At 39.7% G+C, this 15,226-nt stretch overlaps 1 protein-coding gene across 4 annotated transcripts in view; it reads left to right on the top strand.

The window, feature by feature from the left end:
• LOC124232944 (LIM and calponin homology domains-containing protein 1) overlaps positions 1 to 15,226 on the top strand; it is a 311,710-nt gene that overhangs the window by 106,405 nt on the left and 190,079 nt on the right. For all 4 annotated transcript variants that reach the window (XM_046649899.1, XM_046649900.1, XM_046649902.1 and 1 more), the window contains exon 2: positions 12,500 to 12,570. In XM_046649899.1, coding sequence (XP_046505855.1) covers positions 12,500 to 12,570 — 71 coding nt within the window. The remainder of the gene's footprint in view (positions 1 to 12,499; positions 12,571 to 15,226) is intronic.

Genomic DNA, 15,226 nt, shown 5'->3' with positions numbered 1-15,226 from the left:
TTGGCTCCTTTGTCAGATATTCAAATGTTTGTTTTAAAATAGACTATGCAGCAGGCATTTGTGGATCCCAGTTACCATTTTAATAGTGGACTTGAGGAATATTATTAGATGGAGGTGTATTTTTATTACATTTGAATGGAAAAACCTCTTAAAAGTGGTATTTTCTCACGATAAGGTCTTTTCTGAGTAAAACCAAATGGAAAATGGCTTTAACTACTAATGAGAGAACACAAATGAGGTTGAGCCACTATGGAGTTTAGCCTATATGTTCCCAGTTTCCCCTTTAAAATCTTTTTAATTGTAAAATATAACACAATTTCAGAAAACCACATAAAGCAAATATGTAGATTACTTCATTATTTAAGGTGGACAGTCTTGGAGTCACTGTGTCAAGAAGTAGACCAAATCAGGAAGTAGAATGTTGCCACTCGGGAAGCCCATTCTGGGCTCCCTCCCGGTGATAATTCCTTCCCTCTTTCCTAAAAGTCACTCTCTTTCTATGTTGGTCGGTTCCTTGCTTTTCCTCGTTGCTGTGTTGCCCAAGTCAGACCTCCCTTTTAAAGGATAGGCTGTTTAAAATGTGACCATCCTGTCTTTATAAAGAGCAGTTCGCCATGCTTTATTTTCCTTTGGTAATCCAATAACTTGTTTGGGTGAATTCTAGTAGTTTTCTAGCTTGACTTTGATGCCTTTTTAAATGCCAAGTACTGGCGAAGCGCAACAGTCTTGTGGTTACTTTGGATTCTTAGCTTAAAACTATTCAGTTATTAGAATATCAAATAGTGAAATTGATCAGTTCTTCAGACGGCTCTACAGTCGTCACAGGACTGTATGTACTTGGCAGAGCCTTCAGTTCCAGTTCTTTGCCCCAGAACAGGAAGCTAAGGGGCTTGACCCCTCCTTCCTTCCCATCCTCAATGCTAACGTCATGTCCATTTGATGGCTGGCAAGTGCCATTTCTGTGCAGTAAGCAGGTGAGAGAGTGGGTTGAATGGAAATGAGATGACCACTGGTGAACTGGTGAGTGACTGTCATCAGCAAAAACAAATAGGAAAAAGTACTCCTAGGAGTAAATGAGGAGGCACTGGGAAGGCTGTTGACCTGAGTACTTTCCCTGGACTGCTGAATGGCTTTCAGCCCTAGCCCCAGATGACATTTTATTAGGAATATTTTGAAACCTTTGAAAGAAAGAAAGAAGGAAAGGTTGGTACGAAGAAACCCGTATACCCACCACCTAGTTTCAATAATTGTTAACATTTTCTGTATTTACTTCCTACACACACATTCACACATACTTCTAGTATTTTTTCAACCATTTCAAAATAAATTAGACATCAAACTCCTTTCCCTCTAAATACTTTACTATGCATCTCCAAAATATAAGAACGTTTTCCTACATAACAACCATGCCATTTTCACTCTTAATATGAGGTAATGCCCTAATGTTATCAAATGACCAGTATATATTTGAATTTCCCCAATTGTGCCCAAAATGTCATCTATAAAGTTTTTTTCTTTTGATGAGGAAGATTGTTGCTGAGCTAACATCTGTGCCAATATTCCTCTATTTTGTGTGTGGGATGCCACCACAGCATAGCTTGATGAGTGGTGTGTAGGTCTGCGCCTGGGATCGGAACCAGCGAACCCCAGGCCACTGAAGCAGAGTGTACAAACTTAACCACTATGCCACCAGGCTGGCCCCCTATAAAAATTCTTTTAAACTAGCATTTTATTAAGGAGCATACAATGTACTTGGTTGTTATGTCTCTTATTTTAGAATAGCAGCCCTCCCCTTCTCTTCATGACATTGACTTTTGGAAGGCCAATTTTCTTATAAAATGTGCCATGTTCTGGATTTGCACAATTGTTTCCTACGGTCTCATTTAACCCAGACATTGTGTATAGGAGGTCGTCACCTAGACTTGCCTGTGTGATTTTGTACCCAGCACTCATTCCCAGATCCAGCTGTGAAGTGGCAAATCTGCCTCTGCTGTACTCACTTTCTCCTGAACAGTATTTCTGAACAAAAATTGCAACCACCCGATTTACACACTCTAGTTGTGGAGTTTTTCTTCTCCTTAGATGTGAAGCTTGGGGGGAAAAAAGTAATAGAACTTCCAGTTAGTATTAAATAGCCTACTAGAGGGTTTCCACTCTTGATTTCTAACCTCTGACAACCTCCTCAAACAGTCTCCTACAACCATCTTTTAAAGGTAAGGGGAGCAGGCTCAGGGAAATGAAGCTATTTATCCAGTCAAGATAGCTCCCAAGTATCAGACCTGAAATTTGGACCCAGGTTTGCCTAATTCAGAGGTTTTATACTTCACTGTGCTGAGGACTGAATGACAGTTACACACACTGATTTGCCAAAATTAGCCCAGAACTGAAGTATTTATTTAAGGAGCAATATGATACCCAGGTGACAATAACATCATGGCTGAAGCACACCTCTGCTCTTTGAAATGGAGACAACACACACAGCCCAGAAGCACTCTACTAGCCCATTTTCTTTCTGGACTCGTCCTTCTCTTTGCTCTCAGATCAGTTGCCAACACTTTATGTTGTGTTAAAGCTCGCTTTGAGTGTTGTCAGTCTTTCTTTGTAGCTTTTCTTCTGTCTCTTTGTAAGGCAAGAACAGCTTGAGGATGTGCAAACACAGTTACTGCTAAACCCACTCACATGTTCCTGGACTGACCCATTTTCTGTGCATAGAGCATGCAATGGCTAGATCAGAGGATTTAATGCTCCCAGGGTGCTTTTGAGCATTGCCTGTATTCTTAATTAGACTTTTTTTTAGTGGATTCTGTCAATCTTTGGCTATAAACAGTGCCTTCTGGTTTTCTGATGACATGATGAAAATATAAATGGATTCTGCAGATTGCATTTTATTATCCTCAATATTAAGCACTCAGAGCTAGTGCTGGAGACGATCATGATTTGATAATGTTGATTAAATAACCTCAGGCCTGGACTTCTGTGCTGTGTCTTTGCCAACCCAAACTGAATAGATTTAAGGAGGTATTGTTATTAAGGAGAGTGTAGCAATATAAGTGGCACAGGAAGTGCCTTCAGAAGGCAGTGTGGTGGGGCAATGAAGCCCTGATCTGGGTCAAGGGAGACCTGATTCTAGTCTCATCTTTGCTGATAGCTAGCTGTATGACCTTGAGCAAATCACTTACCTGGCAGGACATTGTTTTTCTCTTCTATAGAATAAAGGAGTTGTGTATGTAACTTGGAGTTATTCTGGTCTAGTGAGAAGGGACACTGGATGGATCTATAGAAAGATTCCTGGATGTCGTGTGGAAGATAGCTGTGGAGGGGCCAGACTGGAAGCCAAGAGACCACAGAGGTGGCTGCTGCAGTTACCTTGCTGAGAAGTGATGGAGGCTTGGACTAGAGTGGTAGTGTAGACACAGAGGGAAAAGGACAGACATAAAATATATTTGAGAGAGAAGAACGTTGCTCTTCTTGATGGCTTGAATGTGTCTTCATGTTATTGGGGATAGGAGATGGTGGTGTCATTTGTTGACATAGAGAAGACCAAAGGTGGATCAGGTTGAATCAGGGGACAGACATCATGAATTTTGTTTGATCTTATTAAGTGTGAAATATTCATTGGGTACTCAAGTGAGGGTGCTGAGTAAGAAATTGGATATTTGATTCTGGACTTTAGTGCCACATACAAAAATTTGCGAGTTATCACATGCAATATATTTAAAGGTAAGATACTTACCTTTTACATTAAAAATGCATGGTTTACCGTATGTGAGATATTTAAAAGCTTGAGAGTACACAGGAAAGGGGAGTGTGTGGCTAGAGAGAGAACAAAAGAAAAGTGAAGAAAGGAAAAAAGAACCTTATTTTACAGTTAGGTAATGAGGTAGAAATACCCAAAGCAATGGAGAAAGGAGTATTTATTGAATGAGGTAGAAGGAGAACTGAGAGTATCTGGGGTGGGGAGGCAGGAGAGGCAAATGATCCAACAAAGAGGGAGTGGTTGACTGTCCTGCTGCTGAGACATTGATTCAGATCAGATAAGAAAAATATCTTTTGGATCAGACAGTATGGCAATATTAAAATTTAAGAGGAGAACCAGGAAAGCATGGCATCATTTAAGATCAGGGAGGAAAGACCTGGAAAGAGTACTGGAAAGACAGAAATCAAGAATGAGATCTATGGCAATTCTAGTATTGTTACCAATACTGACAATGAAGTTTATCGAGCTCTTACTATAGATCAGGCACTGTGGGAAGAGCTTGACATGTATTAATTCATTTACTCTTCGCACAAACCTTTGGAGTAGGTACTCTTATCATTTCATAGGGGGGGAAGCTGAGGGTTGGTAGAAATTCACTAATCTGCCTATTATTTAGCTTATGCTGGTGGAGCTCAGAATCAGAGTCTGAGGGTCCAACTCCTAACCCTCTAGGAATTTTCAGTGAATTTAAAGAGCACACCTTGGAGGCAGCTGAGCTATGATGATAAAGGTAATGGGTACAGGATTCTCATAAAGGGAGTTTGGACTGTGAAAAGAAGGAGAAAAACAGGATGGTGGTTGAAGAGGCTGGATTGAATTAGGATTTTTAGGAGAAGAGGGAACTCATTATGCCACCAGCAGAGATGAAGGATGCTGTGGACCAAGGGGTAAAGTTGTAATAAAGGCAGCACCTGGGGGTGGGAAGGAATTGGATCCAGAGCCTTGATAGACGGAAGAGAAAGTATACTTCTTCCTTTTGAGCTGGCAGGAAAAGATGAAAAGATAGGTGTAGATATGGTATGTAGGGGGATGTGCTTTGGGCTGGGAGTGGTGGTCCTAAAGGAAAGTCTGGACATAGGGTCTCAATCTCATTGAGATTCCAACAGCGAAGTCACTGCCTATAAAATAGAGGTGGGAGAGTCCACAAGGAAGTAATTGAGAGCAACAAGCAAAATGTCATTCCGGGACTATCTCTTTAGGAATGGGGAATTAGTGGGAAATGGGGAGAATGATTACCAAAGACCCCTCCCTTGCCCCATCTTCTGGGGTGTCACTTTTGTTTCAACGTCAAGTATTACCCATAGTTCTGACGCACAGGTTCTTTACCATCTGGGCCATGCCTGCCCTGGTACCTCATCTCCTGCCACCCTCCCCGTTCTCGCCTGCCTCCCCTCTGTGCTCAGCCCTTAGAACTTTTCCTCTTTGCTCAAAGAAACCTTTGTACAGGTCTTTGTGTCTGCCTGGAGTGCCCTACTTATCTCTTTCCTTTGGGGAATCCCTTCTCATTCTTCAGGACCAACTCAAGTCAGCCCCTCAAAGGCTTTCCTTGACTATCTTAGGCAGAGAGAGTTCACTCCTTTGCTCATGAACTCTGTAGTCACACTACCTGAGGTTAAATCCAGGCTGTGCTATTTACTAGCTTGGTGTCCTTGGGCAAGTTATTTAACCTCTCTGCGTCTAGGTTTCCCTGGAAATAATACTAATCAGACCCACTTCATTGGGTTGTTTTGAGGATTAAGTAAATTAATACATGGCAGGCATTTAGAACAGAGAGGGCATATTATAATTGGTATATGAATGTGAACTATTAGCCTTCAACTATTTCTTCAGTCATGCAATTTGTGTTAATTGCTTCCTCCATGCGCTTGTAGTTCTTGGTCCATGTTTCTCTTGCAACACCTACTCTATTGTAATGTTTTATCTTTCCCCCTGGATTGTGTATTCTTTGTACTAGGTCTTGTCATTTTGGTCTCACACCTATTACTCTGCCCAGTATGAGATAGGTATTCAGTAGATGATTGATTGATTGTTAATTCTGGCTTAGATGAATATGATTTATGAATGTTTACAAAGAGTTCCCAGAGAATTTTGATTTGATTTTTCTAGCAACTCCACGAAGGAGACAGAAATAGCAGTGGATTTATTTCTCAGAAAATGTGAAAAATAAGAGCATTACTGCTTTGCTTTATAATTTATAAAAATATGCAGAAATGTTCTTGTTAAATAAGTCAAATATGATCAGAAGTGAGCATAATGAGCTGCAAATAATCTTCAGTGAATTAAAGAGGTGTGATTTTCATTTACAATTGTAGGAGGAAATCACAACCTTCTGAAAAGGGTACCTGTTTTTGTATAACAAATTAGAGAAAATATCCATATTTTTAAAAAATTGTCAATCTATTAAATTTTATTTTTTTCACTTGCTTAAATCCAGGAACCATTATTTTGTCAGCTAATAGAATCTCCTCTTAAAACCGTCATAATAGGGTTTCCAACGTTTATTTAAAATCCTCTTCTGACCTGCAGTTAATGAAGGGTAGTTTGTCCATCAGATTGCTTTCAAAAAACAACTGAAGATTACTGAAAATATTTCTGAAATACAATTTGTATAAATGTAGTATGATCAGGCTGAGAGACTGATTCTTGGCAGCCTTTGACTGTTCGTGGCAATTATAAAATAACAATGGTAAGAAAGTAATTAGCAAGTGTAGCATTGTGATTGATATACAATGTGTTACGTTATAAACACATCATAAAAGTGTTGCCATAAAGTTGTGCGGTTTTCCTTATTAGACTTTTAAAAGTCCTCCGTATTTCTGTTATTTGAATGCTTTAGAGCAGTGCCATTGACATGGACAAACTCAGAGACATAATTACCTTTTAGTTCTATGGTAAGGAAATCAAATACAGATGAGCTCAGTCAATAATTACTTGCATAAAATAGTGTGATGACACATCATGATACCCTCTTTCTTCTGCTTTTGGTTTATTAAGGTAGATGAAAGATTTTTTTCCCTTTAAAACTGTCAATGTTTTGGTAAATTATCCATTCATTGACTATTTTAATCTGACACTTATGGCATGTCCTTCCAACAAATATTTTGGTTGGTAATGAAAGTGAATTAATCTTAAATCATAAAGCAGGGGGGGGAATCTGATATAGGGCATTCCTGAAAGGCACACAGGGCATAGGTGGTGACATACTTGCCACCATAAGTACAAGGATCCCCTTGAATGGGGAGATGTGTGCAGGTTCATTATGCCTGCCCTTAAAATCGTGGTTGTGTCCAATAGTTTTGTCCACGCCCTCCTATTAGATTTTTTGGGGCTTGTTTTTCTTTTTTTTAAGATTGGCACCTGAGCTAACAACTGTGTCCAATCTTTTTTTTTTTTCTGCTTTATCTCCCCAAATCCCCCCCGGTACATAATTGTGTATCTTAGTTGCAGGTCCTTCTAGTTGTGGCATATGGGACACTGCCTCAACGTGGTCTGACGAGCGGTGCCATGTCTGTGCCCAGGATCCGAACCAGTGAAACCCTGGGCCAACACAGTGGAGCATGTGAACTTAACCACTTGGCCACGGGGCCGGCCCCTGGGCTTGTTTTTATGTTGAATCCCTTTAGGGAACTGAAAGAACTTTGGCTTTTACTATGAGTGAGATGGGGAGCTATTGGGAGGTTTTGAGTGGAATAGTAGCATGATCTAACTATACAGGATTCCTCTGGCTGCTGTGTTGAGAATAGATGGGAAGGAGGCAAGAGTAGAAGCAGTGAGGCCAGTTAAGAGACCCTTATTAGGCGTAAGATGATGGTGGCTTGGAGTACAGTGGTAGAGTGGAGGCAGGGAGAAGTGGTTGGATTCTGGCTAAATTCTGAAGGGAGAATCAACAGGATTTGTTGGTGGGTGTGATTAGGTGAGAAAGATAGGGATCAAGCATGACTAACCTGAACAACTGTGAGGATCGAGTTGCAAGAATTAATTGTTCAGGTGGCTGAGGATCAGCAAGGTATGGAGAGCAGGATTTGGGGGACTGATAAAGTGCTCTTTACATTTCATGCTGCTCCTCCCCTGCTAGCCCCTGAATGCTCCTGAACCTGGGCTTGCTCCTCACCCACTCCACCTGCCGTGTACCTATCTCAGGCTCTCTTTAAGAGCTCTACTTATCTTCCCATCCTGCTCTGTGTCCTCAGAAAGTGATCACTAGCTGATGGCTTGGCCCGTGCCTTGCCTGGAAGGTTACTGAGAGTCCTCAGTCATTCAGAGTCCATGAGGGAAGGTTAGTAAAGAGGTTGGGCAGTCACTTTTCACTTCTCCTGCTCATGGACTGTTGGTAACGGTGGTTGATTCTTGGCAGCTATTTTGTTTTTTATAGCAATGCCTTATGCTGTCATGAAGGAAACAGTAGTTAGCACTCTTTATAGTTAAAATGTACAATGTGTCACACTGTAAATGCATCATAAAGATGTTGCTGAGAAGTGTTGTAGAGACATGTCATCTAAAATCCTGATTCCAATGGAAGGTCCTCCCATTCTGATTCTGAACTGCTGGCTTAGTTTATGTCAGGGCTTTGTAAAAATTTAGTCTGCATATGAATCACATGGGGATCTTTTAAAATGCTGGTTCTGATGAAGCAGGTCTAGGAGGGAGTAAGAGGACTGAGAGTGTGTATTTCTAACTTAATTTCAGGTGAAGATGCTACTGCCACTGGTCTAAGGACCAAACTTTTCAGTGGCACGGTCCTTGTTAAATTTTTTGAGTCTGTTCAGCTGTTGACCCTCCTAACAAGATCCAGGTGCTTCTAGACTAAATAACCTAGGCTTAGAAGAATGGATGGAGTTTGGATCAGTGGAGAGCAGTATGAAGGTTAAGCTGGGACCTCCTGGACACAGGAGATGGGGGAAGGAGGCAGAAGAGGAAGAACAGAGATGGAAATGACCACCTTCTTCCAAATGCATAGTGCCTAGTCTTGTCTCCAGAATTGAGAGTCTAGGAAATTGAATTTAATCAGACTACGTCTTGGAGGATTTTGATTAGCAGGCTGACATTGGACTATTAACTCTACTTGAAGTTTTTTAGTGGCTATGCATCACATCCCTGCCAGCCCTGGTGGTCTAGTGGTTAAGATTCTGCATTGTCACCTCTGAGGCCTGAGTTTGTTTGCCAGTCAGGGAACCATACCACCCATGTGTCAGTTGTCATACTGTGATGGCTGCATGTTGCTGTGATGCTGAAAATTATGCTGCTGGTGTTTCAAATACCAGCAGAGTCACTCATGGTGGACAGGTTTTGGCAGAGCTTCCAGACTAAGACAGACAAGGAAGAAGGACCTGGTCACTCATTTCTGAAAAAATTGGCCATGAAATCTCTATGAATAGCAGTGGACCATTGTCTGCTATAGCACTGGAAGGTGGGAGAATGGCACAAAAAGACCAGGCAGGGTTCCACTCTGCTGTACACAGGGTCACTAGGAGTCGAAATTGACTCCGTGATACTAACAACAACAAATGCATCATATGTAAGATAATTTTAAATAGTACCTGGGCATTTTAGGTAGTCCAGGGGCCACTAGTATTTTCTTATCTTAATAGTTATGTTACCTTCTATTTATGGTAAGTTTAGATATCTGCTTTCCTCGCTAGTCTGTGAACTTTCTACATGCAGTGGCCATGTCTCATTTGTGTTTTTATCTCTAGGCTCTGCTCATCATCATTGCTCAATATATGGAGAAGGGGCCTGGGTTAACTTAGCCAGAGACTGTGTAATAAATGTGGCTAAACTATCTTGCATTCTCAATGTTAGTGCCATTTGCTCTAGAACATAATACTTTTAACAGAAATCTAAAGGCCTGAGAAAAAATGTTTTCGAAACCTTCTAATCACTTCTTGGTGAATGGAGGTTAATTTTCTAGAGAATATTAGTGATGTTATGAGAATATAGATCAGGACTAATAGATTCAGGAAAGAAAATGGGAAGATGTTTAAAAGTCTGTCTTTAAAATCTTAGCTTTTAAAAGGGCATCTTAATTTCTTTATTTTGGGGAAAAAGCTAGATATTGGCAAACTGTAAAAACTACTATTTATCCATTTCCTCACCTTCCCTCAAATAAGAATGAGAAGATATTAACAAAATAACATTATATTGGCTTGTAAATTGCCTTTCTAGTGGGAGGGTTAATAAGGATGTTTTATAATAGAACTTGAACTTTGGTTTATAAGGAAGAGTTGGGACTACTTAGTTTCCTTAGTCTGCTCTTTAAAACAAACAAAACATAAACCTTGTTTGGCTTTTCTGATGATTAAAGTACTGTATTAATTATAGAAAGTTTTAGGAAGGCAGCGAAAAATTTAAAGAAGAAAATAGAAATCACACCTGATTCCCACCATGAAGAGATAATATGTTGGCATGTTTCCTGTGTCTGTGTGTGTATTTGTCTGTCTCATAATGTCTTTGTCTGGTTTTGGAATCAGGGTAATGCAGGTCTAATAGAATAAATTGGAAAGTATCCTTTCCTCTTCAGTTGTCTGGAAGAGTTTGTGTAGAATTGCATTACCTCTTCCTTAAATATTTGGTATAATTTACCAGGTAAGCCTTCTGGGCCTGGCATTTTCTTGGGGGAAGGCTATCTATTTCTTTGTTGAGTGAACTTTGGTTGTTTGTGTCAAGGAATTCATTCAGTTCATTTAAATTGGTGAATTTATTGGCACAAATTTATTTATAATATTCTCCTATTATCCATTTAATATCTATAGAATTTGTGATGATGTCATCTCTGTCATTCCTGATGATGGTAATTTATGTTTTTCTTTTTTGGCTAAAAACCAAAGTTTATCAATTTCCGTAGCTAAAGTTTTATCAGCTTGGCTAAAGGTTTATCAGTTTTATTGATCTCAAAGAAACAGCTTTTGATTTCATTGATTTTTCTCTGTTGCTTTTTGTTTTCTATTTGATTTCAAGTCTGATATAACTTTTTCCTTTTTTCTACTTAATTTGGGCTTAATTTGCTTAAGGTGGAAACGGAATTGATTGACTTGAGATCTTCTTTTGTGATATATGTAATATTGTGCTATACATTTCCCCAAGTACTGCTTTAGCATCTTTCTGTGCATTCTTATATTGCCATATTCTTTCACTACAAGTATATTCTGTTGTCTTTTGATTTATTATTTGACTAGTGGGCTATTTAGAATTGTGCTACTTAGTTTAAAAGTATTTGGGGATGTTTCCAGAAATATTTTTGTTGTTAATTTCTAATTTAATTCCATTGTGCTCAGATAGCATACTTTTTATGAATTAAATTCTTTTAAGTCTATGAAGAAATTGATCTATTTCAGTAAATGTTCATTGTGAACTTAAGAGGCAAAATGTGTATTCTGTTGTTGTAGGGTGGAGTATTCTAGAAATGTCAAGTCAATTTGGTTGATAGCGTTGTTCAAGTCTTCTTTATCCTTATTGATTTTCCTGTCTGCTTGTTCTATCAGTTATCAAAGGGAGATATTAAGTCTCTGACTCTACATGTGAGTTTGTCTCTTTCTCCTTGCAGTTCTATCTGTTTCAGCTTGTGTATTTTGAAGCTTTTTTTAATTAGATGTAAAAATGTTTAGGATTGCTATGTCTTCCTGACCAGCTAAACCCTTTGTCGTAATGAAATAACTTTCTTTGTCCTTGGTATTATTCTTTGTCCTAAAAGTTTCTTTGTCTGATATTAATATAACCACTCTAGCTTTCTTTTGATTAGTGTTAGCATGGTATATCTTATTCTGTTCTTCTGTTTTTAACCTATTTCTGTCTTTATATTTAAAATGCATTTCTCATAGGCAGTGCATAGTTGGGTCTTGCTTTTTTAATCCAATCTGACAATCTCTGTCTTTTAATTGGGGATGTTTAAGCCATTTACATTTAATGCACTTATTGATATGGTTGGGTTTAAAGCTACAGTATTGCTAATTGCTTTGTATTTGTTCCATCTGACCTGTAGTCCTTCTCCCTCTTTTTTTCTTTTTACCTATTTTTATTGTTAGAGTATTTTTTATGATTTTCATTTTATCTCCTTCTTTGACTTATTAGCTATAACTTTTTATTTTGCTATGTTAGAGGTTGCTTCAGGGATTATAGTATGCATATTTACCTGGCATATTGTAGATGTTCAATAAATATTTATAATAAATATTGGCCAAAGGGCTGCTGAGAGCTAGAGGCATCAAGAATGGCCGTCTGTCTTGTGCTGTCAGATAGTAAATTTTTTCACAGCTTTTATTTTCATCTTTTACACCATGTTATTATGGATATTGACTTTACTCTTTGTGTCTTGATGTTAGTCTCTCTAGGTCAGTGGTCTGTGTCTCCCGTGCTCTGCCCCCCTTAATGTTTTAACAAATAGATGTTATCCTTAGGCGGTGCTTTCTGCAGGCTTTTTTGAAAGTGTGTGGGTTGGATCCTCAGGATGAAAGAGGATGTGGCCTTGATTTATCATAGCCACATCCAAAAATTAACATCCTTATCGGGAAGAACAGATATTTTTTAAGGTATTAGGTCAGAAAAAACCTTCAAAGAAATGATCTAAATTTAAGATTAGCTGATCTAGGCAAAGCTACACATGGAAAGGAAATTCAGACCGCATAGATTTTCCTCATTCTTGGAATGCCACCAGTTATTTGAAGCCTCTTAAATATTTAGAAAAAATCATTGAACTTCCTGATTAACAAAGAAAAACTTATGCTCTCTTTTTCTTTTTTTCTTTTCCAGCAAGTAACCGGCAGAAGTTTTGGTGATAAAGATTTTCGGACTGGGTTAGAAAATGGAATTCTTCTCTGCGAGTAAGTATGGGCTATATGCAGTTGATTTTATTCAAGAAAAACCATAATAGTATCCAGTGTGTCTGTAAAACTTCCAGTGCTTTCTTTTGAATGTATTCGCAGTTTGAATCTGAAATTTGAAGAAATCACTGGGCTATGCAGTAAACGTAAGTAGGGGAGGGAGTCTTGGTGCGCACCAGGGCATGGTGGGGACTATGGTAAACTTCAAACTAGATAAGAGAGGAGCAATTGGGAGCTGCTGCTCGTCTCCAACCAACGTGTACGATGTAGGAATTTGGGCCCAGGTGATTGTAAGGATGTGGACTGAATTGTGGTAAAAGTAGCAGCTTTTCTCCCTTTTTTATCCCAAACAAAAGCAGCTTGTACCAAATGAAAACAGTGCTTCTGTTTACTTACAACATGTAAAGTATGCAGGTAATGTTCTTCACCAGGCCTACTTCCCTGAGGTATTTTGAATGTATTTCATTTGTGCTATCGGCAAAATTCAAATGCGAACAATAACTGCAGTGTTTAATTTTTATGTTCTGAACCTGGACTTTGTCATAGAGTGGTTGCTGTGATGGTGGATTCGAGAGCTTCCTGTGCAGTGGTTCTAGACAGAAAATAAGCTAGAGCCTTAATACTTCTAGATGGATGGACATAAAGTTCAAATCAAGGTTTCAAATTTTGAATTTATTTAGTAGGTTCTGTAATTTGGGTACTGATTTTTGTTTTATTGAAGTGAAAGATGCATACATGAAATGCACAACTCCTAGATCTGCAATCTGATGGGTTTTGAAAACTGCATGCATGGGTGTAACCTACACCCTGATCAAGATATAGAACAGAGGGGCCAGCCTGGTGGCATAATGGTTAAGTTTGCATGCTCAGCTTCGGTGGCCTGGCATTCACAGGTTTGGATCCCGGGTGTGGACCTACCATGGCTTGTCAAGCCATGCTGTGGTGGCATCCCACATAAAATAGAGGAAGATTGCCACAGATGTTAGCTCAGCAACAATCTTCTTAAGCAAAAAGAGGAAGATTGGCAACAGATGTTAGCTCAGGGCCAATCTTCCTCACAAAAAAACAAAACAAAACAAAACAAGGCTATAGAAGAGAAAGTTCCCTCATGTCCCTTTCCAGTCAATCTGAACCACCTATAGAAGAGCACTGTTCTGGTTTCTATCACCATAGCATCTAATTTGCCTAATCTTGAACTATATGTAAATAGAATCACATAGAATGTGTTCTCATTTTGGCAACTTTCTGAATATTGTTTGAGACACTTCTCCCCGCCCCCCCCACCATGTAGTTGAAAGAACGTGGGTTTTGGACCCCAAGAACTAGAGACTCAAGGCCTTACTTTCCCCCTTAAATCGTTTAACCATGAGTGTCATTTTTCTGTCTCTAAAACGGTAAGAAAAAATTTATAACTGTTGCCTATTTCATAAGCTTTTTGTGAATTTCAACAGGATAATGTGGATAAGGTGCCTTAAAAAATTATATTTGCTATACAAATGTTAATTATTATGCAGCATCTTTCAACACAGTTCATGTCAGCATTTTTTTTCCTGCTCCCCACTGCCCTTCCTTCTGAAGGGAAGTTTACATCCCGTGATTGCTGTGTCCATACCTTCCTTCCTGTGGAGTCTCTCCCCTCTTCTCATACTTTACCACCTCTTTTCCCTTTGTTAAGTCTAAATGAGAGCTCATCTCTTAGGCAAACCACAATTAGTTTAGCTTCTCACCGGAGACCAGCCCAGACAGGCTCCAAACACTTCCCTTGTGTCTACCACCTACTTCTCCAATGATTCTGGGCTTAGCCCTCTCCTGATGTTAACAGACTAGCCAGAATCTGATCTAATGTATATGCCTCATGTTCTCTTAACTCTGTTGAAGTGGCTCTTTGGTACCAATTTTTGTTTACCTAACATTTGCTCCAAAGATTCTTGTAGGCATCCACCTCTCCACTACATTTCTTGTGAATACATCTGTCAGGGCTTAACTGAGCCCTAAGGAACCGGTGACCTGCAAGTGGGTCCTTTTGCCCAGGGTCGCTGGAGCCAATAGAATGAGACCTGGCTCTGAATAGCAGAGCAGAAACCTTATTTGTTGATCAAGGAATGGAGAAGGGAGAGCTTCTGCTCTAAAACATCTTCTCCCCAAAGACAGGGAAATGGGAAACTTGTAAAGGGCCAGGGGTCGTGGCATCATCAGGGTTCCAGGAAAGGGGCAGTGACTTCCAGGAATAGTTGGTGCTTGCACAGTCCTCTGAACGCCTTTGCGCATGGCACCAAATGTGCCAAGCAACATACGCGACACGGGGTGGGGTGGGGTGGCCCGGATTTTGGTATGGTAATAAAGCAGAGGTGACTCCAGGTCTGCGAATCCCTCTGCACAGGCGCTGCTCCCGTAGTCAGGCTAGAACTACTTTAGGGCAGTTTGCAATCGTGGTTTTTCTGAGGCAGAACCCTAGCTCAGCTGAAAAACATCTCAAAGGAAGATGTTAGATGTGGGCCAAAGCTGTTTCTCTGTTAGGAATACATGTGGGTGCGCCAGGGGTATGTGTGGGTGACAGTATTCATGTCTGACTTTGCGTTGAATGGGCTCATCTGAAGACAAGGCTCTGGATCTAGAGACATTTGCACGCATGGAATTTGTTTCTTGCTTAGATGAA

This window comes from Equus quagga, unplaced genomic scaffold (genome assembly GCF_021613505.1).
Source record: "Equus quagga isolate Etosha38 unplaced genomic scaffold, UCLA_HA_Equagga_1.0 146_RagTag, whole genome shotgun sequence".
Taxonomy (NCBI): Eukaryota; Metazoa; Chordata; class Mammalia; order Perissodactyla; family Equidae; genus Equus; species Equus quagga.
The sequence above is the reverse complement of the archived record's forward strand: the minus strand, read 5'-3'. Positions and strand labels throughout refer to the sequence as shown.